This window comes from Hemitrygon akajei, chromosome 11 (genome assembly GCF_048418815.1).
Source record: "Hemitrygon akajei chromosome 11, sHemAka1.3, whole genome shotgun sequence".
In the NCBI taxonomy this organism is placed as follows: domain Eukaryota; kingdom Metazoa; phylum Chordata; class Chondrichthyes; order Myliobatiformes; family Dasyatidae; genus Hemitrygon; species Hemitrygon akajei.
In genome coordinates this window covers 150,754,543-150,780,796 of record NC_133134.1, presented here as the reverse complement: position 1 = coordinate 150,780,796, position 26,254 = coordinate 150,754,543, and the positions used below count along the sequence as shown (strand labels likewise).

At 41.3% G+C, this 26,254-nt stretch overlaps 1 protein-coding gene across 3 annotated transcripts in view; it reads right to left on the bottom strand.

Moving 5' to 3' along the window:
* LOC140736124 (proto-oncogene tyrosine-protein kinase Src-like) overlaps positions 1-26,254 on the bottom strand; it is a 215,255-nt gene that overhangs the window by 70,625 nt on the left and 118,376 nt on the right. For 2 of the 3 annotated variants that reach the window (XM_073061919.1, XM_073061918.1), the window contains 3 exons: positions 23,434-23,448; positions 4,119-4,217; positions 459-562 (listed from right to left, as the gene is read on the bottom strand). In XM_073061919.1, the coding sequence (XP_072918020.1) occupies positions 459-562; positions 4,119-4,217; positions 23,434-23,448 (218 nt within the window). The remainder of the gene's footprint in view (positions 1-458; positions 563-4,118; positions 4,218-23,433; positions 23,449-26,254) is intronic. The other variant, XM_073061920.1, reaches the window with a different exon arrangement.

The following is a 26,254-nucleotide window of genomic DNA, read 5'->3' as shown; positions in this document are numbered from 1 at the left end:
CTGCCCGACCTGCTGAGTTCATCCAGCTTGTTGTACACATATACTGTGTATATAGGTGAGATGCACTCTATGTTGAATTTATAGCTAAGCAGGGAGAAGTTTTGTGTATTTAATATTTCAGTAGTATCTGAATATTGTAAATACACTGTTTGATTAGGCTTTCTTTGTTGTTTATATAATGCATTGCGGGTTATCTGTAAAAGTATGTAAATGGCATATGTCACCACGCCACCACATAATGTATGTGTAGCTCACTTCAACTTAACAAAGTTAGCCTTGCATTCTGGACTCTGCATTTTCCTTTTAAATTAGTTTTATGTTTTGGAGTTACAAAACGTACAACATTTAGTCAAAAAAGTCAATTTTAAGAGTCTAAGCAAAGGAACTCCACAGGGAAAGAAAACAACATGATATCTTTCTAAAAGGAATTTCATTCATTCATTAGAATTAATAATTACCTTTTGTGGTCTCACTCTCTCTGACCAGAAAGGTACCTCTGGGATTTTCAGGGCTTAGTAACATTCGTTCTGATTCCCTTCGAGTAATCTTCCCAAAATACCACCTGAAAGAATAGGAGTCAAACAATTCCAGTTCACGGTCAGTGTGTACAGTTATGACGATTTTAACAAGCATGACTGAAAGATATTCGGTTATTGCCATTCCATCTAACCTGGTGCTTTTAGTCCATTTTGCTGAAAATTCCAACAGAATTACACAGTTCAATGATCAAAACGATGGAGCTTTCACTAATGAGACTGGCAACAATGGTCATTAAATGCCATCATCAACTTCATTGCAATTTTCAGCACTTTTATCCTACCACTGCATTTAATAATTCATTTCACAATTCTTCTTCTAAAGTGTCAAATCTTTACTTTATGCTCAAAAGGCAACTGGATATCAAAATGAAAAGAGTACGGTGCATTGAATTGTTGGATTACCAATCCTTTAGCTCTCAAATTTAGTCCAGAAAGCCCCTCTTCAATTTCAAAGACTCAGTTTTTTTTGGGTCAGAATAGCTCAATCAAGCAGCCTTATTACACATTATAAATTTAAATACTACTCCTATTTGGAATTTCAGCAAACATACATACCTTGTATATATAAATTAATCATCCTATTAGCTATGGTAACAAGGAATTTTAACCACAAAAATTGTTCTCCACAGAGACTTTTTAATAGGTAACCAATTCATTGTATGACTTAATGAAAATAATTAAAAATGCCACTTGGGCTTCGTTTCTGGCTATTTTTCTTTTTGATTTTCAAAGATTAGATGCCTTTGTGATTTCATGCAAGGTATCCTTTCAGTTCTCCAGCAGGGGATCTTAAAAACAATTGTTTTTCCATCAGTCTTCTTGACTGAACTCTCTATTCTAAGGTCCTTCTCAGGATGTGACACAATCTAAAATATGAATTGAGTTCAGTACAAAAAAAAGAGCACGGTATTGTCTTTCAGATCAGACTATTACTCTGTTTGGCATTATGAAATTAATCGCAGTATTTCATGAATAAAAGTAGAATTCTCTGGGGGGCTTTGGCAAAACAGAGCTCTCAAGATTCTCTGGCAATTGGTCACATTGTAATTGTAGACATCACCGCTCAATACTTGGTTGCCTTGTTTCTATGCACTAAGTGTCTACACTACATTAACAGCTTGTTGATTGTGAAGTACTTTGAGGCATCCCTTAACAACTGATAGGAGATAAATCCACATTTCTTATTTGAGTCAAAAACAGCCATTTTTAAATGGTTTTCATAACTATTTTTAGTTTGTTAAACAGAGTCGTCATTGTCTACAATCTGTCTCCACTATCTCTCTCCCAACAAGCTGCAGTGATTCAGTCAACACTGAACACACTTGATGTTGTTGTAACGCCAGACTTTTGGGAATGGGGTGAGGGTATACCAGAGTGAATTCACTGGCAATGTGGAAATATTAGGAGGGAGACTGCAACCTTGGAAGCTACCGCTGCTGTACCGTCCCTTGTGCCTTCTAAATCAGCAGCCTGTACATGTATGACAAGACAAAATGCATTTCAATTAAACAGGATGACTGACAATAGCTGACAATGGTTTTTGAGCTGTACAGTTACTGTGTTGTTCTGGTGAGCATCGTGGGCATGCTGTGGTGGTGCCAGAATGTGTGGCCATCAGGCTCTTGAAACAGGGGATAACTTCACTCAACTTCACTGGCCCCATCACCAAACTGTTCCCACAATCTATGGACTCACGTTCAAGAACTCTTCATCTCCTGTTCTCAATATTTATTGCTTATTTATTTATTTTTTAGTATTTGTACAACTTGTTGTATTTTGGACACTGATTGTCTGCCCTTTTGGGTGTGGTCTTTCATTAATACTACTATGGTTACTGGATATGCCTACAAGAAAACAAATCTCAGTGTTGTATCTGGTGACATATATGTGCTTTGATAATAAATCTACCTTGAACACTTGTGGGCTGCCCCCAGCACATCCTTAGGTTGCGTTGGTTGTTAATGCAAATGACGCATTTCACTATGTTTTGCTGTACATAATCAATAATTGAATCCGAATCCCAGAGGGCAAAAGTAGTTACCTCTACAAAAATCTGGCTAGGGTAATCAATATTACCAATACATATTGTTCAGGTGGATTTAGAATTTGGCCATCAACATTGCAATCAGAGCGAATTATTCCTTACTCCTAGCTAACCCATTCAAATTAAACCGAATAGTAATCTCTCTCAAACCTGTCTTCAAATAGTCAATCATACACTGTGTTGAGACCACACACTACAGTCCATTAATAATGCATATGCCCCCCTAGATAGCAGCTTCAATAATTCAGGTGGCTTGCCTCAAAGCATAGATTTGGAAATACATCGGAGCATAAATTTTCCAGTAGGTTGGTTCTTGGATAATGACATTTTCTGTAGCATCTCAGTAATTTTTCTTTCTGTACCAGCACTTCCCAGCTAAGGACTGATTCCTTCACTGCAGTCCCCACTGTGCTCACAGCCAAGGCACCAATAATCTGCTGAGTTGAAAGAACCAAAGAAATCTCCCTTCCAGAGCTGGAGCCCTCCAAGCAGCGTGTTTAACCTCTGAAGTACCAAAGCAGCTTCTCAGGATTATCTTTAAGATGTTCTATTTTTTAATCTTGTCCCCATTTTTTTTTACAAAGGAACAATTCCCCTGCCTTCTCCTTATCTTTCCCCTTCTCAATGGTACTCCAACATCCACAAATAACTTGCTGCTCATTACAGCCATATTTAATTCAAAAATAAATGTTAAAAGTATATATATTTTAAGCTGGTTTAATTTAAGGATATCCAAGTTTGAAGTTTGAAGACAAGTTGCATTGCTAATATTGTAGGCCTGTTTGTTTTTATCTCATAGCTGCAAATCTGGCCACTGGAGCACAAGCAGCAGCTACAATAACACAATGCTGAAGAGAAGCTGAAGAACGCCAGGCTCTTGCATTTTGAATGTAGTGGTGTTACCAGGGAACAAGATGAGCTGCATCTGCCTCTAAGATCTCTGTTTACCCCCATCCTTCCAATTAGACAGCTTATCGGGCTCAAATAAAGAAAGATGACTTGAGCCACTGTTTGGAGAAGGGCAAGAATGAAGATCGAAAAGAAGTGTGCTCCTTTTCCGCACTTCAGTAAGTTTTGTAATAAAATAAAATCAGCATTAACATCTACAGATATAAAGACAGATGTCTTGAACTGGAATCTGTGCAAAACTGGTTTAAGTTTTTAGAGATTGTGATTGATTTAAAACAGGGGTTCATGGACCCCTGGGTTAATGGTAAAGCTCTGTGGCATAAAAAAGGTTGAGAACCGCTGGTGTAAGAGATCAACATTTTGTGAAAAATACAGATTTCACACTGGAGTTGTCCTGGATATCGGCCTTGTTTCAACCTAAAGATAGCCCAATATCTAGACAACATGGCACTCTAGTCTTTACCCTTTTCAAAACAGTACCTGGAGAAGTTTAGAGGACTGGCTAAGCAAACAAATCATGCTCTCTCCTTAAAATATCAAAGGGAAATATCACGGGCATTCCTCCTTACAAAGTAATGTTGCATCAAAACTTAAACAGATTATCATTTGCAAAGCAAATTATTTACTCTTCAGCCTGAATGGAGTCAGAAGGTGCAACGTAATTGCTGGGGATGTATCCAGTGTTTCCTGTAGCGAGGGACCGGCCTAACCACCAATCACCTTCCCTGCAAGATACAAGAGAGACAAAAGAAGTATTACATTGCAATTAAACCAGTCCTGTTCAAATTTCAAATAAACAATAGCACAAAGATATCCAGCTATACAGCCCAGATAGATTCAAAAGTCCACTCAAGAGATTGCAGATGCTGGAATCTTCTGCGGCAGGCAACCTGCTAAAGGAACTCAGTGGGTCGAGCAGCTCCTGTGGGGGTGAAGAAATAGTTGACATTTCAGGTCAAAACCCTGCATCAGGACTGAGAGTGAAGAGGGATGACAACCAGTATAAAGAGGAGAGGAAGAGTGCAGCACAAGAACCTGAGGTGAATGATGGACTGAGGAGTGGAGAAAGGTGATGGGCAGGTTGTGCCAGACAGAGCAGGGCGGGTGGAATCGGGAGCTAGAGGGCAGGCTGGTGACAGATGGAGGCAGACAAAGAAAACAGATGTAGTGCAGTAGAAATAGAGGCGGGTGAAGGTTGGACACAGCTGCTGGAGGCTTTTAAACAGGGACAGAAAAGGGTACGTGCTGGAATCTGACATGTGAAGGAGATGATAATGGAAACCAGATAAGGGAGGGGATGAGCCTGCAAGTAGACTGTGTGTATAGTTGGCAGGGCAGCAGAAAGAAAGGGAAGAGGAGGATGACGACAGATGATGGGGGTCTAGGGGGTTGAGGGTTTGATTGGGTAATTGACTATGGGGACAAAAATGGGAGGAGGATCTGAAGCAGTGGAATGGGGTAACTCTCTCTGGGGGTGTGTTACCTACAATTGGAAAGTTCATACCAAATGGTTGTAGACTATCCAGGTGGAATACGAGGTGTTGTTCCTCTATCTTGTGCTGGGCTTTGCCCTAGTAACGGAGAAGTCTGATGATGCACGGGTCAGTGTGAGAATGTGAAGATGGATTCAAATTGCATGCAAGCGTTGCCCAGTCTGCACTTGATCTCACACTTGGTGGCCACATTGGGATCACTGATTGCAGAGGACAAAGTTGCACAAAGATCCTTGTCTCATCTGAAAGGATTGTTTAGGTTTCTGGATGCTGGTGAGAGGAGGTGTAGGAACAACACTACACTTCCTGCAATTGCAGGGGTCAGGGAGGGTTGGGTGCGAAGGCATGAGTGCATCAGGGAGATGTGGAAAGGGGTAAGGAGAAGATGTGGGTGCTGGTGGGATCACATTACATCTGGTGAAAATAACAAAGGACGCAGAGGCTCATATGAAGAAGAGTGAGGACCAGGGGAACACAAACTGCAAATCCCAACATCACCCATATCCATCACTTCCTCCTCCTCCAACACCCACTAGAATATAGTTCACTCACTGGTTTCTTTCCCCAACCCCATCAATCATTTCTCCCCTAATGGTTCCCATTATCACCTCCTTTGGTTATCAGTTTCCAGTACTAGTAGCACTAATACCCTCCAGCAGTATATCCAACTTTCACCGTCACTCCTCCCACCTCACTCCATCTGCCTCTCATTTCCCCTCTTCCTCCCCCCTTCTTTTATTTGCCTCTATATTCACCTGCCTCCTTCTTCCAACTTCACACTCCTTCCTTCATCTACCTGGTCCAGCTGGCACGTTTTTTTTTAACCCGTCCTCAGTCCACCTGTCTCACTACTCCACCTCCCTTTATTCTGGCCATCTCCCCTCTCAACACTCAGTCTTGATTCAGGGTTTCAACCCAAAATGTTGACAAATCCTCCCCACTCCTGCCAACACCTGCTGAGTTCCTCCAGAAGATTGTTGGCTGCTTCACAAGTGCACCGTTGACTTCAATTACACGATAATGAAGAAAGTGTTGAAATGGAAAACATAAAGGGATAATTTTCAGTGAAAACATTTGCCTTCCAGTTAGTGTACACACTAAAAACATTTCAGAATATCACAACTTGCTGCACAGGATTATTTAATGTTGCTTTGAATACCACATACACTCCGTGGTCACTTCATTAGGTACAGCGGGGTCCATCACAGGCAAAGACCTCGCTGCCATTGAGCAATCTACACAAGCATTGTCACAGGAAAGCAGCATCCATCATCAGGGACCCTCACCACCCAGGACATGCTCCTTTCTTGCTGACATTAGAAAGTAGGTACAGGAGCCTCAGGGCTCAGACCACCAAGTTCAGGATCAGTTATTACACCTTGACCATCAAGCTCTTGAACCAAAGGGGATAACCTCACTGGTCCCATCACTTAACGGTTCCAGCAGCCTATAGACTCACTTTCAAGGACTCTTCATCTCATGTTTTCAATATTTATTGCTTATTTATTTATTTATTTATTTATTATCATTCTTTCTTTGTTGGTTGCCTGTCCTGTTAGTGTGGTCTTTCACTGATTCTATTACGGTTATTGGATTCATTGAATATGCTCGCAAGAAAATGAATCTCAGGGTTATATATGGTGACATATATGTACTTTACTAATAAGTTTATTTTGAAATTTGAACCTGTACACCTGTTCATTGATGCAAATATCTAATCAGCCAATCATGTGGCAGCAACTCAATGCATTAAAAGCAGGCAGACATGCAATGTTCAGACCAAACATTAGAATGGGGAGGAAAGTATCTAATTGACTTTGATTGTGGAATGATGGTTGGTGCCAGAGTGGATAGTTTGAGCACCTCAGAAACTGTTGATCTCCCTGGATATTCGTCTCTAGAGTTTACAGAGAATGGGGCAAAAAGAAGAAAAAAATCCAGTGAGTGGCAGTTCTGTGGGCAATGATGCCTTGTTAATCAGAGAAGTCAGAGGAGAATGGTCAGACTGGCAACAGTAACTCATATAGCCATGCATTACAACAATGGCTTGCTGAGGAGCCTCTCTGAACACACAACACACTGAACCTTAAACTGGATGGGCTACAGCAGCAAAAGATTGTGAAAGTACACACAGAGGCCACCTTATTAGGTACAGAGGTACCTAATAAAGTGGCCAGTGAGTGCATACTGCAGTAGCCTCTGACTGGAGTGTGCTTTGATTAAATACAAGCAACTAACTTGTATATTAATATCCATCACTTGATTTCAAACAGTGGACACAGCAGAGACTCGGATGGCATCAGATGTATTTTGCTACAAGCAACATGCTTTCTGGTTGCTGAAAACTGATGCTGTCAGTGCTTCATTCTCTTGAACTTTCATTTGAAGTTTTTAAAGAGGAAAGTAAACTGCAACATAACTGCCAGAACACAAACTGCAAACTGATGCTCAGAGCACCGCCTGTGATGACTGCAGTTTTTGACCTGTTCTATAATCCATGTGCTACTGGATTCTGGTCACTTTTTGTTTGCTGATTGTGAGCGGTTTGATTAGTGCAATCGGTGGGGACTGGGGCGCTCCTGTAAATCGGCTCCGCAGCCTGCAGTCAGCTAGTGGTACTGAACTGAACTAAACTAAATATTCCTGAACTCCTGATTTGGTATTGATATTCTGTCTGCTATTCACTCACTTTTTGCCATTTGTGTAATGCCCACAAGACAACGAATCTCAGGGTTGTATATGGTGCACTTTGATAATAAATTTACATTGAGCTTTGCTCTTTACTCCGTGCATTGGGATTGATGTTTATATAGAAACTAGATTTGTTAAAAATATATTTAATAACAGCATGGCGACACTTGTAGGGCTGTCCCCAGCTCATTTCTGACTGTGCTGGCTGTTGACGAAACCAACACATTTCAGTGTGTGCTTCAATCTACATAAAGTTAATCTCTTTAACATTGCTCGACTCCATTTTTGTAGCTTGGCAAAGGACATAAAGACAGTTTTACATAATATGACTAAGCATCAAGTGATTTGCCAAAAGTTATCGTTCCTTCAAATAAAAAGTTGTCTACTCATTTATAGAAGTGCTTTGACACTCACCTTTTCTAACTAAATCCATCTGTACAATTGGTTAATGTTTTATCATCCTCCCCAGAAGAATCAAATCACTGTATTATATACTGAAGGACAACTCCCACACGGAATGGTGTTTTCTAATATAGTTGTGAATATTGGATTTCTTTCTTTAAGGCCGTCAAATATTTTTCCTTTGTAATCTAAAACCATACAATTCAATGTGGCCTTGAATGAATATCACTGTAGGAAGGATGCATCATTTATGCAGAATATTATGTTTTGATTACTTTTTCCCTTGTTTCAATGAAAACACAGAAAGCTTGTTGAACTGTTGAATAAAGGTACATAACCTAACACCCATAGTAAATGCTATCAGTTTTATTACTAGTAACCTAAACATAACATCTGAATAATTTTATTACTGAGTCTGAATTTACAGAGAGTTGCCAGCATAGTTTGCAGAGAGTTCAGGAATTCCACACATACATGCATAAACATGTAAGCCCCATACTCAGTGACAATACCTCGCTGGTATTTTCCCAACTATGCAGCTGAAAGTTTAACATTTCTTGCAGTAGGAGTTCAAAAGAGTGGAATGACTCCGAGGAATTAAAGTTAAGATTTGTTAATAGACTTCCTGTTATATTTTAAGCCTACTTGATTTACTTTGTAATGTTATTAGTAGTACTTTAATGTCATAGTAGTTAGCCATTTATGATTCTGTCAACAGCAAGTACAGTTAATTCTTTAGGAGTTTGGAAATTTAATTATGTAGAAAGATGTTTGAGTCCATGCTACAGCAAATCATCCTTGCCCCTGGGTTCCTACACTACCTTACTTTTACCACGTAGTAATTCATCCCATCTCTATACAATGAATAGAAAAAGATGCTGCATAGAATTCCATGAGGACACATAAAAGCAGGACATACTGTTGTGTATTTAATCTTTCAGTAGTATTTGAGTAATATCGTACATATATTGTTTGATTAAGAATTCTTGTTCATTTAAATAATTCATTATGGATGACATGTAAAAATAAGTGAATTGCATTTATCATGACACTATGTGATATGTGCATGCCTTGCTTAAAGTAATCACGAAAAGACTCACATTCCCTGTTCTTGTGTTTTTCTAATTCTTTTTGTTCTGTAGCTTACAAAACATTACACGTGAGACCAGTCAGTTGTTTATTCTACACCCCAACTCCCAAATTTCCTCTTATGACTTTAGCATAATCATCTCTTCCCGTCACTTCTGTGCATGGCTGTCTTTCCAATAAATGGATTCAAACCACATGCCTCAGATACTCACTGGCTATGAATAACAATCTCACTATTCTAAATTGCCTTCCAAGTTCAAAGTCCAAATTAAATTTATTATCTAAGTACATATATGTCACCATATACTAGCCTGAGATTCATTTTCTTTCAGGCATTCACAGTAAAACTAAGAAATACAACAGAATCAATGAAAAATTAAAACATGGACAAAGACTGACACACAATCAATGTGCAAAAGCTCAACTGTACAAATACAGAAAGATAATACATAAATGATACTGAGAATAGAAATTGTAGAGTCCTTGAAAATGAGTCCATAGATTGTGGAATCAGTTCAGTGTTGAATAAAATTACCTATGCTGCTTCAGAAACCTACTGGTTGAGGGGGTAACATCTGTTCCAGATTCTGGTGGTGTGAGACCAAACTCTCCTGTAACTCTTAGCCCAAAGGCAGCAGCGAGAAGAGAGGATGGCTGGATGGTGGGGGTCCATGACGATGGAAGCTGCTTTCTTGAGGCTTCTTGCTGCTTCTTGATTTCTTAACGATCATTATACATCGGTGGCCTTGTCACCACTAATAAAATGAAATAACTAAAATAACTGAGCCCAGAACACATGCACTCTTACGACTCAAGCTTTCTTCTTATTTTGCTTGTGCTCAAGGAGAAAAGCATGGCTCCTGTCACCACACTGTTCGGAAGGCTGAACAGAAAGCTACTATTTTTATACAGAATTGGCTTAATGGTTACAGATACTGGTAAATTTTATTTGCTTGAATTCCTTACTTGCAAGATCAATCACCGTTCACAATAGAGGTGTTAAAAGTCAATTGAAACTTCAAGCTCACAACTGATGATATTTTGAAGTTGGTAAAGCAATTATCCCTTCAGATGTTGGCTGTACTGCACATCCTTCCGTTATTTCTATCTCATCTGGCTCTGACATCTCTTATTGTGCAAAGGGACACTATGTTTAAGGAAGACTTTTCTACAAAATTCTCAGTAGAGGCCTCACTTGTCTGGCTTAAGTACACACTGCCACAGTCACCCCAGCCTATTTCGTCTGCCATAAGCAGAAGTGTCTCTGGTACTCTCACTTGACTACAAATGATCCAGGTCGTCCTTGCCCGGATGTTGCCTTTAACCCTTACCTCACTGCAAACTTCCCAGCCTCTTATTTCATTCCTTCCCCACTGCTGATTTCTTTCTTTGTTTGCTTATATCAAACTATTACATAACCTGATGAACCTCTCAACCTTTCCTCAAGAGCAAGGACATCGGGCCTGCTCCCCCTTTCTCTGCAGGTATAATGTGACCGTTCTGGTATAACAGGTATATTACTTTGAATACTGTTGGAGGTGAGGGTGGAGTATAATGATCTACAGAGGAGAGTCACAGTGGTCGGGTCTCTGGCACTGAGTCTGCCTCTGTGACCCAGAAGGGAAGGGGGGAGAAGAGGCATACTCTGGTGATAGGGGATTCGTTAGTTAGGGGAACGGACAGGAGATACTGCGGGTGAGAACGAGATTCCCAGATGGTATGTTGCCTCCTGGGTGCCAAGGTACAGGATATCTTGGATCGAGTCCTCAGCATTCCTAAGTGGGAGAGTGAACAGCCAGAAATCGTGGTCCATGTAGGTACCAATGATATGGGTAGAATGAGTGATGAATTCAGGGATAGGTGCTAAGTTAAAGGGCAGGAACCCCAGGCGTGTGAGTGAGGTCTGAACTAGAAAGATTATACAGTTTAATATGTGGTTAAAGAGTTGATGTACGAGGGAGGATAAAAGATTTTTGGATCATTGGGCTCTCTTCCAGGGAAGTTGGGACTTGTACGGTTTGCACCTGAGCTGGAGGGAGACTAATATCCTAGCAGGAAGGTTTGTTAATGCTGCACGGTGGAGTTTAAACTAGAGTTATGGGGATGGGAACCAGACTGCCAGAACAGTTAGAGGAGAGGTTGTGGAGGCAGATGCTGGTAAGATCTTAAGACAATGAAAAGGTTGAGCATGGTGTGACCAGTGTCCTGAGCTGCCTGTATTTCAATGCAAGAAGTACTGGAGGAAAGGCGGATAATAGTGCTGAAGATGAGGTAGCTGGTTTAAAAACAGAGGCAACGTGTAGTGAGGACAAGCTGTTGAAAGGGCAAAACTGCAGTCTACAAGATAACTTGCAATGTAAAGGGTGAACAAAATCGAAAAGGCGGCTGTTGTGCAAGTACAGGACTGGTATCTGAATGTGCACAGAATACAGAAGGAGGTAGATGAGCTTCAGCACAGTTGCTGACTGGCAGGTATGATGTTGTAGGCATCGCCGAATCATGGCTGAAAGGCTATAGCTGGGAGCTTAATGTCTAAGAACAACTTGTGGTTGAGCCCACCAGAGGTATAGCTATTCTGGATTGGGTGTTATGCATTGAACCAGGGTTGTTTAGAGAGCTTAAGATAAAAGAACCCTTAGGGCCAAGTGATCAAAATATGATCGACTTCACCCGGAAATTTGAGAAGGAGAAGCTAAAGTCAGATCAGGATTACAGTAGAGTAAACGGAATTGCAGCGTGGAGTTTGCCAGAACTGATTGGAGAAGAACACAGGCAAGGGTGATGGCAGAGCAGCGACGGCTGGAATTTCTGGAAGCAATTCGGAAGGGACAGGATATATACATCCCAAAGAAGAAGTATTCCAAAGGAAAGATGGCACAACAGTGACTAATAGAAAAAGTCAAAGTAAACATAAAAGTCAAAGCGAGGGCATAATTTAGAGCAAAATTTAGTGGGAACACAGAGGATTGGGAAGCTTTCAAATACCAACAGAAGGCAACTAAAGAAGTCATTAAGAAGGTAAAAAGATGGAATTCAGAAGTAAGCTAGCCAATAACATTAAAGAGGATATCAAAAGGTTCTTCAGATACATAAAGTGTAAAAGAGAGGCAGAGTGGATATCAGACCACTGGAAAATGATGCTGGAGAGGTAGTAATGGGGGACAAGGAAATGGTGGACAAACTGAATAAGTATGTTGCATCAGTCTTTACAGTGGAGGACATTAGCAATATGGTGGAAGTTCCAAGCGTCAGGGGTCATGAAGTGTGTGAAGTTACTATGACTAGAGAGAAGGTTCTCGGGAAACTGAAAGGTCAGAAGGTAGATTACTCATCTAGACCAGATGGTGTACACCCCAGAACTCTGAAAGGGGTGGCTGAAGAGATTGTGGAGGCATTAGTAATAATCTTTCACGAATCACTGAATTCTAGAATGGCTCTGGAAGACTGCAATTTTGCACTCTTCAAGGAGGGACAGAGGCAAAAGAAAGGAAATTGTAGGCCAGTTAGTCTGACCTCAGTGGTTGAGAAGATGTAGGAGTCAATTATAAGGATGAGGTCTCAGGGTACATGGAGGCACATGATAAAATAAGCCATAGTCAGCATGATTTCCTCAAGGGAAAAGCTTGCCTGACAAATCTGTTGGAATTCTTTCCAGAAATAACAAGCAGAATAGTCAAAGGAGAATCGGTTGATGTATTCATTTTTTTTAAGAAGGCTTTTGACAAGGTGTCACACATGAGGCTGCTTAACAAGCTATGAACCCATGGTATTACAGGAAAGATTCTAGCATGGATAAAGTAATGGCTGATTAGCAGGAGAAAAAGAGTGAGAATAAAACAAGCTTTTTCTGGCTGCCTGCCGGTAACTAGTGGCGTTCCACAGGGGCCTGTGTTGGGAATGATTCTTTCTTTTTGCCTTGTATGTCAATGTTTTGGATGATGGAATTGATGGCTTTGTTGTAAAGTTTGCAGACGATAATGAAGACAGGTGGAGGGGCAGGTATTTTTCTGGAAGTAAAGAGGCTACGGAAGGACTTATACAAATTAGGAGAATGGGCAAAGAAATGGCAGATGGAATACAGTGTCAGGAAGTGTATGGTCATGAACTTTGGTATAAGAAATCAAAGGTTTGATTATTTTCTAAGTGTAGAGAAAATACAAAATCTGAGGTGCAAAGGTAGTAGGGAGTCCTTGTGCAGGATACCCTAAAGGTTAATTTGCAGGTTGAGTCTTGTTGAGAAACACAAATGGAATGTTAGTACTCATTGCAAGAGGACCAGAATTTAAAAGCAAGGATATAATGTTGAGACTTTATTAAGCACTAGTAAGGCCTCATTTGGAGTATTGTGAGCAGGTTTGGGACCCTTATCTTAAAAAGGGTGTGCTGAAACTGGAGAGGGTTCAAAGGAGATTCACCAAAATTATTTCAGCATTGAATGGCTTGTCATATGATGAACATTTGATGGCTCTGGGCCTGTATTCACAGGAATTCAGAAGAATGAGGGGTGACCTTATTGAAACCAATCGAATGGTGAGAAGCCTCGACAGAGTGGATGTGGAGAGGATGTTTCCTATGGTAGGAGAGTCTAAGACCAGGGGACACAACCTCAGAATAGAGGGGTGTCCTTTTAGAACAGAGATGAGGAGGAATTTCTTTAGCCAGAGATTGGTGAATCTTGGAATTCTTTGCCACAGGCAGCTGTGGAAGCCAAGTCTTTATGTATATTTAAGGCAGAGGTTGGTAGATTCTTGATTGGTCAGGGCATGAAGGGATATGAGATTACATGGGGAAGGCAGGAGATTGGGGCTGAGAGGAAAATTGGATCAGCGATGATGAATGGCAGAGCAGACGATGCACCAAATGGCCTAATCTGCCCTGTATCTTATAATCTTATAATCCTTCTGAGCTGTCCTAGCAATCTCTCCATCCACTCTGGCCATAATGTGGGACCTGAACTGTTGCCATCACCCAAGCATGGTTTAATTGAAGTTTGATGTAGCAAGCCCTTCTACTTTTTAATGTTACCTTACTAGAAACACAGCCTGGTGTTTAGTGTGCTTATTCTGTAGTCCTTGATACCAGTATTCCTGAGGTTAGAGATCCACTTCCCCAGATTCCTTTCCTTTCCTGCCTACTTCGATTCCTTTCCATTTCAGATTTTGCTTTAAACATTCTTTCACATATTTACATGTGGTTTGATTAAACTAAAATTGCCCATTTTAGACCATTTTGACCATAACCTCTAAAGAAATTCCTCTTCATCTCTGTTCTAAAAGGCCACCCCGCCATTTTGAGGCTGTGCTCTCTGGTCTCAAACATTCTATCAAGGCCTTTCACTCTCGATAATTCAATTAGTTCATTCCTCGCTCTTCTAAATTCCAGTGAATACAGGCCCAGGCCAACAAACAGTCCTCTTATGACAAGCTGTTTAATCCTGGAATCATTTTCATGAACCTCCTTTGAACCCTCTCCAGTTTCAGCACACCCTTTCTACGATAAGGGACCCTAAGCTGCTCACAATACTCCAAGTGAGGCCTCACCGATGCGTTATAAACTCGCAACATTACGTTCCTGTAATGTTAGCAATAGATTTGTTCATAAAATATACTCAAGTTTAAATAGCATCAGTCTACCAGTTATATGTCTCTTTTAAACAACAGCAATTTTTTTAAAAAATACCAAAACGGTACAGGTAAGAAATTGGTACTCTCTGACAAGTCAGAAGAAAAACTTCGGAAGAAAAAAAGTCAGAAGGAAAAAAAAATTCCACTTTGAAGCTGCTTTCCAATCCCATTGTTGAGATCAACAATTCTTCAGGGAATTTTGAAAACAAATGTGATAGTCTGTGAAAAGGCAATTTGCACCAAACACTGAATGTAAGCTTTCACAATCTGTTATGTAGAGTATTCCAATTTGTAAGAACACACAAGTTTCAAGAAAGAGTGGGCCACCTAGCTGTTCAGTTCTCTTCTACTATTCGATAAGAACAGGTCTGATCTTTTACTTCAGTGTCACTTCCTTTAAGTAAGCGGATGTAGATTGATGGGACTCGTCAGATAATAGTTCAGCATAGACTTGATGGGCCGAAGTGCCTGTTTCTATGCTGTAGTGTTCTGTGACTCTACCACCATATCTTTTAATTCTCTTAATATTCAAAAATGTATAAATCCCTCTTGTGACTGATCCTCCACTACTCTTCCACACCCCCACCCCTGCCAACTTCTTGGGAAGACACAACCAAAATTCCTCCAGTGTGTTATATCTTACGGATCCAGCACATTATCCTCGGCAACTTCCACCAGATTCAACAGGACCCCACCACTAAGGACATCTTTCCCTCTCTGCTTTCCACAGGGATCGTTCCCTCTGCGACTCCTTGGTTAATGCGTCCATTCCCACAGATCTCCCACCTGGCACTTATCCCTGCAAGCATAAGTGCTACACCTGTCCCTACACCTCCTCTCTTACCACCCTTCAGGGCCCCAAACAGTCCTTCCAGGTGAGGCAACACTTCACTTGTGAGTCTGTTGGGGTAATCTATTACATCCGGTGCAGCCTCCTCTACATCGGTGAGACCCGACGCAGACTGGGGGACCGCTTCATCAAGCGCCTCCACTCCGTCCACCACAACAGACAGGATCCCCCGGTTGCCACCCACTTCAACTCTGCTTCATGTTCCCATTCAGATATATCCACACATGGCCTCCTCTACTGCCATGATGAGGCCAAACTCAGACTGGAGGAGCAACACCTCATATACCGTCTGGGTAGTCTCCAGCCTCTTGGCATGAACATTGAATTCTCCAACTTCTGGTAATTCCCTCCCTCTCCCTTCCCCTTTCCCAGTTTCACTCTGCCTCCTCCTCCAGCTGCCTATCCCCTCTCTCATGATTCCGCTCTCTTCTACTACCCATAGTGCTTTCCCCTTACATTCCTTCTTCACCTTTCCTGCCTATCCCCTCCCCGATCCCTTGATCTTTCCTCTTATTGGTTTTTCATCTGCACCTACCAGCCTCCTCCTTCCCACCCTCCCCCACCTTCTTTATAGGGCTCCTGCCCCCTCCCTCTTCAGTCCTGACGAAGGGTCTCGGCCCGAAACATTGACTGCTCGTTTCCACGGATGCTGCCCGACCTGCTGAGTTCATCCAGCGTGTTGTACATGTTGCAAAGATTCACTGTCTTTTGGGTGAAGCATGTAATTTTGACACCATTATCCTAAACAGGTTTACTAATGTCACATCAGAATCAGGTTATTACTAATATTTGCCATGAAATTTGTTGGTGTGCAGCAGCAATACTCAGGTACAGTGGAAAAACTGGCATACTGTTTATTCAGATCAATTCATTACATTGAGTGCAATGAGATAGTATTAGGTGAGACAATAAAAGAATGCAGAATAAAGTGCAACAATTACAGAGAAAGTACAGTGCAGGATATACAGAAAGGTGCAAGGTCTTTACAAAGCTAGACTGAAGTCAAGAGTCCATTCTCATCATACCAGGGAATAGTTCAATTGTTTTATAACAGGAAGCTAGGTAGTTAGAAGCTCAGTTATAAAATAATTATAATAATAAACCAGGTTGTATGTGTTTTTAGCATTTATATCTTTGGCCCAATTGGAGAAGGGAGAGGAGGGAATATCCAGAGTGAGTGTGGGCTTTAATAATGCTGGCTGCCTTACCAAGACAACGAGAGCCTGTAGACAGAGACCAGACATTTGTTCAAAAAGATGTGATGCCTAATGCCGCTTTCTAGGTCTATTCATGCAGCTCACAGCACCTCAGGTACATGGCCAACGTTTAAAATTAGATTATGATGTACTGAGATACTGTGAGCTGCATGAACAGAATTGTACTGAAACTAGAATTGTTGGGGTGTGGGTACTGAACTGAAGAGACTGGGGAAGAGGAGGTTGACTCACAAATAGAGAAGGCTTGCAGACAGTGCGAGAGGGAGGATAGGCAGGTGATAGAGAAGGGACACGCTCGGACCGAAGGTTTGAGATGTGTCTATTTTAATGCAAGCAGCGTTGTGAACAAAGCGGATGAGCTTAGAGCGTGGATCTGTACTTGGAGATATGATGTGGTGGCCATTACAGAGACTTGGATGGCTCAGGGACAGGATTGGTTACTTCAAGTGCCGGGTATTAGATGTTTCAGAAAGGACAGGGAGGGAGGCAGAAGAGGTGGGGGCGTGGCACTGTTAATCAGAGATACTGTCACGGCTGCAGAAAAGGTGGACGCCATGGAGGGATTATCTACAGAGTCTCTGTGGGTGGAGGTTAGGAACAGGAAGGGGTCAATAACCTTAATGGGTGTTTTTTATAGGCTGCCCAATAGTAACAGGGATATTGAGGAGCAAATAGGGAAACAGATCCTGGAAAGGTGTAATAATAACAGAGTTGTCGTGATGGGAGATTTTAATTTCCCAAATATCGATTGGCATCTCCCTAGAGCAAGGGGTATAGATGGGGTGGAGTTTGTTAGGTGTGTTCAGAAAGGTTTTTTGACACAGTATGTAGATAAGCTTACAAGAGGAGAGGCTGTACTTGATCTGGTATTGGGAAATGAACCTGGTCATGTGTCAGATCTCTCAGTGGGAGAGCATTTTGGAGATAGTGATCATAATTCTATCTCCTTTACAATAGCATTAGAGAGAGATAGGAACAGGCAAGTTAGAAAAGCGTTTAATTGAAGTAAGGGGAATTATGAGGCTATCAGGCAGGAAATTGGAGGCTTAAATTGGAAACAGATGTTCTCAAGGAACAGTATGGAAGAAATGTGGCAAATATTCAGGGGGTATTTGTGTAGACTTCTGTATAGGTACGTTCCAATAAGACAGGGAATTTATGGTAGGGTACAGGTGTACAAAGGCTGTAATAAATCTAGTCAAGAAGAAAAGAAAAGCTTACAAAAGGTTCAGAGAGCTAGGTAACATTAGAGATCTAGAAGATTATACGGCTACTAGGAAGGAGCTTAAGAAGGAAATTAGGAGAGCCAGAAGGGGCCATGAGAAGGCCTTGTGGGCAGAATTAAGGAAAACCCCAAAGCACTCTACAAGTATGTGAACAATACAAGGATAAGACGTGAAAGAATAGGACCTATCAAGTGTGACTGGGAAAGTGTATGCGGAACTGGAGGAAATAGCAGAGGTACTGAATGAATATTTTACTTCAGTATTCACTATGGAAAAGGATCTTGGTGTTTGTAGTGATGACTTGCAGCAGACTGAAAAGCTTGAGCATGTAGATATTAAGAAAGAGGATGTGCTGGAGCTTTTGGAAAGCATCAAGTTGGATAAGTCACTGGGACCGGACAAAATGTACCCCAGGCTACTGTGGGAGGCAAGGGAGGAGATTGCTGAGCCTCTGGCGATGATCTTTGCATCATCAGTAGGGACGGGAGAGATTCCGGAGGATTGGAAGGTTGTGGATGTTGTTCCCTTATTCGGGAAAGGGAGTAGGGATAGCCCAGGAAATCATAGGCCAGTAAGTCTTACCTCAGTGGTTGGTAAGTTGATGGAGAAGATCCTGAGAGGCAGGATTTATGTACATTTGGAGAGGTATAATATGATTAGGAGTAGTTGGCTTTGTCAAGGGGAGGTCATGCCTTACGAGCCTGACTGAATTTTTTGAGGATGTGACTAAACACATTGATGACAGAAGAGCAGTAGACGTAGTGAATATGGATTTCAGCAAGGCATTTGATAAGGTACCCCATGCAAGGCTTATTGAGAAAGTAAGGAGGCATGGGATCCAAGGGGACATTGCTTTGTGAATCCAGAACTGGCTTGCCCACAGAAGGCAAAGAGTGGTTGTAGACAGGTCATATTCTGCATGGAGGTCGGTCACCAGTGGAGTGGCCTCAGGGATCTGTCTGGGACCCTTACTCTTTGTGATTTTCATAAATGACCTGGATAAGGAAGTGGAGGAATGGGTTAGAACATTTGCTGATGACACAAAGGTTGGAGGTGTTGTGTATAGTGTGGAGGACTGTCAGAGGTTACAGTGGGACATTGATAGGATGCAAAACTGGGCTGAGAAATGGCAGATGGAGTTCAACCCAGATAACTGTGAAGTGGTTCATTTTGGTAAGTCAAATATGATGGCAGAATATAGTATTAATGGTAAGACTCTTGGCAGTGTGGAGGATCAGAGAGGTCTAGGGGTCCCAGTCCACAGGACACTCATAGCAGCTGCACAGGTTGGCTCTGTGGTTAAGAAGGCGTATTGTGTATTGGCTTTCATCGATCATGGAATTGAATTAGGAACCAAGAGGTAATGTTGCAGCTATATAGGACCCTGGTCAGACCCCACTTAGAGTACTGTGCTCAATTCTGGTCATCTCACTACAGGAAGGATGTGGAAGCCATAGAAAGGGTGCAGAGGAGATTTACAAGGATGTTGCCTGGAACGGGGAGCATGCCTTATGAGAATAGGTTGAGTGAATTCGGCCGTTCCTCCTCAGAGCAAAGGAGGATGAGAGGTGACCTGATAGAAGTGTACAAGATGATGAGAGGCATTGATCGTGTGGATAGTCAGAGGCTTTTTCCCAGGGATGAAATGGTTGCCACAAGAGGACACAGGTTTAAGGTGCTGGGGAATAGATACAGAGGAGATGTCAGGGGTAAGTGTTTTACTCAGAGAGTGGTGGGTGTGTGGAATGGGCTGCCGGCAACAGTGGTGGAAGCAGATACGATAGGGTATTTTAAGGGACTTTTGGATAGGTACATGGAGCTTGGAAAAATAGAAGGCTAAAGGTAAGCCTAGTCATTTCGGCATATTCAGGACATATTCGGCACAACTTTGTGGGCTGAAGGGCCTGTATTGTGCTGTCGGCTTTCTATGTTTCTATATAGTTAAAAACTTGTCTTTACTACTGTTCATACGGATCAAATCTCTCATAGAAGAAGGTAAAACAGTAACAGATACAAAATACTTGCCTCAGTTACAGAGGAAGTGCACTGCAGGTAGACAATAAGGAGCATGACGATAATGAGGTAGATTGTGAGGTCAAGAGTTCATCTTATCACACTAAGGGATAGTTCAACAGTCCTAAAACAGCAGAAGAGAAGCCATTCTTGAGCCCGATGGTATATGCTTTCAAGCTTTTGTATCTTCTGCCTGGTGGGAGGTAGGCAGAAGAGAGAATGCCTAGGGTGGGCAGAGGGTCTGATTATGCTGGCTGCTTTACCGAGGCAACAGATCCTGCCGGGGAAACTCGATTCCTTCAGCAACCCAGTCATTTTCCTTAAGAATTCTGCACCTTTCAATGAGATCACCTCTCATTCTTCTAAACTCCAGACAACATAGCTCCATTCTGCACCATTTCTTTGCAAAGAGCAATCCACTCAACCCAGAATCAAGCTGATAAGCCTTTACTGCACTCCAGAATTATGGTCATGCTCCGTATTGTCTACCTGCAGTGCACTTCCTCTGTAACTGAGGCAAGTATTTTGCACCTGTTACTGTTTTACCTTCTTCTACGAGAGATTTGATCCATACGAACAGTAGGAAAGACAAGTTTTTTTCCTATATAGAAACATAGAAAACCGACAGCACAATACAGGCCCTTTGGCCCACAAAGTTGTGCCGAACATGTCCCTACCTTAGATTTTGCAAGTATACCTTCTTTATATGCAGAGACTAGACCTGGGCACATCAAAGCCCTAATTGAAAGAGAATGATCCTACCATGGAAGTACTGCATTTCCTGAGATGGCAGGAGGGATTGCATCAACTGGGCCAATATTCTGTGGGGTTCAGAAGGATGAGAACCTCACAAACCTACAAAACTTGAACAGAACTAAATAAAACAGATGCGGAAGGGTATGTTCTCGACCACCAGGGAATCCATACCACGGGCCTTTCGGTACCGAGGTCAGGAGAAATACCTTCAAGTTAGCAGTGGAATTCTCTCTCACTGAAGGAAGTGGAAGCCATCATTTTATCTATTTCAGGAATTAGGTGCATTGCTTTAAGCTAAAGGGAAATGTGGAGAGTGCAGGTTCCAGGTACTATAGTGGCTGATCAGCCACACAGGATGGTGGAGCAGACCTCGAGGGCTGAATGGTATACCACTACTTCTTTCTTCATGTTTCCAAATAATTTCATGAGCATTTATTCTCTTGTATCAAATCCTCTTGTAATAATAGCCAATGTTTCATTTGCTCTCCCTTTCCAAATTTTTTCCATATTAATATTCAGAGACCCATGTAAATGGCTTCTCACCATTTAAAACAAATACCTGTCTCAACCCAAGTGAATGACTTTTTCCGCAGTGTGTTGCATCCACCGTGTCCTCACCACTGACTTAGTGCCTTGGCTCTTCACCCTGCCACCCAGCTTCTATCAAGACCATTCGTGGATATATTGGACTCAGTCCCCTTATCCAAATCACTATAATCCAAATCATCCAAATAGGAGAAACTGGGACCACAGAACTGACACTTTCAATCATAGCTTGCCACACAAAAGATGACCAATATAGTTCCATTCTATTTTCTTAAACCAGTCCACAATCCACACCAATGTATCACCATCAATTCCACAGGCTCTCATATTCTTTTTATTTTATTTTAATTTTGTTCTTTAGTCTTGTTGAATATAGTCAAGTTGCTGAAGAAAGGAACCTCTTCCCTCACCAGCTTATGGGACTCCTGACCAAAAGCATGAGCAAAGCAAAATCGCCATCCCCTCGTCCTCAATAGTTTCAATCAGTAAGTAGCAATGTTCCTTCAAACATCTAGAGGTTTTGTCTCAGAGATTATAATTAATTTGCAGTCACTTGTATCAAATGGTTGTGCACTGAATTGCACTTCTGAAATTCAGCTTCACTGAAGTCAACGAGGTAGATTTTTGAGATGCTGCAGCCACCACATTCCAGTCAGTGTTTAGCACAAGGTGACTAAGAATGGAAGTCTAACACTTTCTGTCCAAGTCAGTTTTATTTTACACTGCAGAATACTTGTACCAAGGCAGCCAAAAGATTTTCCAACACCATTTGTAAGAAAAACATTGTAAATTTTCCGTACATACTTCAGGACTACTGACAATATTTACTTCAATTATTTCAAGCATGCAGAAATATTTGTGAGCAGGAATGTTTCTCCTGCATCAGATCAAGGAGAAAGCACACAACAGGCTCACTCCTCTGCAGCATTTGTAAATCACAGCCACCAGAAATCAACTGCACTGACATCATGTGCCTCGGAAAATTATGCCAGGTGCCAGCTCCAAATCAATCATCTACGACCTGGCTCAGTGAACCAACTGTGGAGAAGTTTTACGATTTCAAAAGTGCATCACTTTGCGCTACTCCATGTTTAAAAGTCTACATTTCTTTAATGATATTTAAATACTTTAAGTCAAACTGTCTGCTGCAATGAGCACTAAAATGTTAAGGTTTGATTTTGCCCAGGCAGCTTGAGTTGCTTCCAGATGACAGAAATGGTCATGGAAAGCCAGGACAATGAGTACATGTCTCCAGAGCCTGAGAATTCAAAGCAAATTCTGTTAGTTCTACAGCACAGGTTTTCAAACTGATGCCCCTGTATTCAAAGGACTGGGGTCACTAGTTTCTTGCCTGTCATATGTTTTCTTATTTATCAAGTTACTTGAGCAGGTATTTCTGCTTCTAGACAAGAACAGGTCCAGCTTAACACATCGGTAATACAATTTTCCTTTAAACAGCCAAAACCATCACTTCCAACAGTGTGTCAATCACAATCCCCAAAAGGAAGGGATTCGCTTGAAGGAATGTTTTGAATGCAGGAAGACAGGACAGACTGAATTGATCTACAAGGAGCTGACTGAGTCAAGAGGTTGAATAGCCTTGTTCTATGGCACTGCATTTCTACAATTTATCATGATCAAATGACTGCCAGTTAGACACACTGTGAATTAAATTGGATGCAACCGACACTCAATATAGTATCACCCAGATTTTATGGATCCCTTTGAAGTTGGAAATTGGTAGGACAGTGGAAAAGTTAGTCGTAGGAAGTGTTACAATACTTGCAAAGGGTCACTACACAGCAAAAAACTTGGAAACATCTGAAAACGGACCTAGAGTTTTCCCGGCATATGTGATGAATAAGCTCTTCTTGGGCTTCCAGCAGGAAACCCGAGAAGAGTTTATTCGTTGGAAACATCTTGTGCATTTATATATTTAGAAATTCCATTGACAAAAATGTTTTTAAAAACTCTGTTCACATTCAGAATCATGCAAGGAGAAACACGGCTAAAGAACAGAGAGAATATACAGACCTGCCATCCAATCTCCTAAATTGAATCAATGTTGCATGTGGAAAGAGAAAAGGGGATTAGACTATATCCATGTACTATGTCACTCCTTTAAAGATATACACAGTGGGTACAATTTTTCATTCATTAAAGCAATCCTCTGCTCATACTACTTCGTTTCCTAAAAATTCAAGTTTTGTTTATCCATATAAAGACTGCAGATTTACCATCCACCAGGTAGCCATTAGCAGCAAAGTCAAAATTTTGCTCCCTATTTATATGGGGAGAAAAATCAGCCCAGGGTTTAATTTTAACTTAATTTACTGGCATGAAAAGTAAGCTGTGCACAACACATCTCTCTGGATTTTCATCTTGTCAGCTAGGCGGTGAAATGGCTGAGCTTGTATCAGTTGTTACACACACCATCTTACAAAGTTTCCTTAAAGATGCAATCTGGTTACCATTTAGCTCTTTCAGAAGTGTCAGGTAAACCCAGAGGAGCAGCAATTAGACTCACATCGTGCAGTTATCTGGGAAAAGGTTATTCTTTAAAAACAGGTTTAATTTATAGTGGTATATGGCTCATTAAGCATTTTCTGGATAACAACATGTAATCAAATATTTGCACCTTTGTGTAAAGTAACATAAAATGGTAAATTTGCTCTATGTCAGCAGAATTTCAATTGAATTGAGAATTTAAAATATATTTACAAACCTGCAAGTTCAACCATTTTTCCTCACTTAAACGCTTAACACCAGAGCACTACAGGATAAAAACAGGCCCTTCAGTCCATCTGGTCTGTGCTCATCTGTTATTTGGCCTAGTCCCATCACCCGCACCAGGAACATAGTCGACTAGACCCCTGCCGTCCATGTACTTATCCAAACCTCTCTTAAATGTTGCAATCAAACGCACACTCACCACTTACACCGATTGCTCATTCCACATTCGCACCACCTTCTGAGTGAAAAAATTCCCCCTCAGGTTCCCCCTTAAATATTTCACCTTTTGCCCTTAACCTATGACCTCTAGTTCTAGTCTCACTCCACGTCAGTGGAGAAAGCCTGCTTACATTTACCTCATCTGTACCCTGTATAATTTTGTATGTCTAAGGAGTGGAAAGGAAGAGGGCAGAAGCCAGAATGCATGATGGAGCTCCACTGGGAAGGAGGATTTTGGACGGAACACATCCTGAAAGTTAGGCACAATATGTAAAATATTTTCCTCACTGACTGAATGCTACACAAGCTGTTTTAATAAATAAAACACACTTCCCCCTCAATAAAGCGGGAAAATGCTGGAAACACTCGGTAAGTCAAGCAGATTCAGGCAAAGACTAACAGAGTCATCATTTCAGGTCAAAGTCCCTTTAAAAGTATATTTCAAATACTGCCCAAGCTCTCTCATCTTAAACCCAAGCCTTCTAGTTTTAAACTCACCAGCTGCAAAAGATCGACCATTCAGCTTATCCATATCCTTGCGATTTCAAATAAGATTACCCCTAAACTTCAGGGCGGGGAAAGAAAGTCCCAACTTGTTCAGATTCTACTTCTAACTGAAGCTCAACATTCCTGGTAACATTCTCATTGCATTTTTCTGCTCTCTTTTCAGTTTAATGACATCCACCCTCTAGCTGAGCAACTAGCCTCTTCAACACTGAAGCGCTCTTTCACGTAGAAAACATTTCAGCTACCATTATTTGCAGAACAGGATAAATGGTGAGTATTTAACTGTTTTTCATGCGCTTTTGTTCTTACTGTTTCAAACATTTCCAATGGAAATTGCAGCAAAAAGTGTAAAATTTGAATTGTATTCAGCTTATAATGTACAAAGCCAGTATAACTGCACAAGCCACTAATAATTCATTTTTATTGTTAATTTAGCTGATAGGTCTCAAAAATAAAAGGAAATACAGTACTGTGCAAAAGCCTTAGGCATATATAGTCTTAGATGTGTAAATCTGGTGGGAGCAAAGGATGTTGGGAATGACGAGGGTGAAGCACTGTGGGAAGGGTGTGGGACAGAGAAGAAGCACCAGGGTGGGGGGTGGTTTAGGATGTGGACACACCCAGCCCTGAAACACCAGGAAAGGTCATTTGATTCCAAACAATTGGTTTATTGATCATTACAGAATGTCTCCCTGGTACTTCCCTCCTCTCTCCCTTCCCCTTTTCCCAACCATGATTCCCCTCTCCCTGCCCCCTTCCCACTCAGACCACAAAAGAGACCCATATCAGAATCAGTTCTATCACTCACCTATGTCATGAAATTTGTTCTTTTTGCAGCAGTACAGTTCAAACCATAAAATTACTATAGTACTGTGCAATAGTCTTAGGCACTGTAGCTATATATATATATATATCTAAGACTTTTGCACAATACTGCATAAAAGACGTTACACTTTTGAGAATTTGCCAGATTAACAGACTGAGTGACACAACTGGAAAAGACACAAAAGGGTTAAAAATAATCAATAAGAGTGATCTCTTAGATTAATTGAATTATTCAACCTTTAATTGTCAAATCTCAAACAGTCACTAGGAGTAATTCCCTAGATGGTAAGTGAAAAGAATGTTTGGAACAAAGTGTTCCACACGGAATGATCCAAGGGGCAAAGCTCCATCAGAGTTATTCAGCAATTTCATGTGCATTTGACAATATCCAATTTGCAAAAAGAACGGTGAATACTAAGCAGTTAACAACTTCACATCAGGTTCGTGGAGACTAGGCAGGAGGTGATAAGTATCTCGCTATGCTGTGTAGATGAAAAGTCATGAAACTGTTCCAATTTTATTTTTTCCCTCTAACTCAGTCATTGATTATTCAGTTTCATATCAGCCCTAA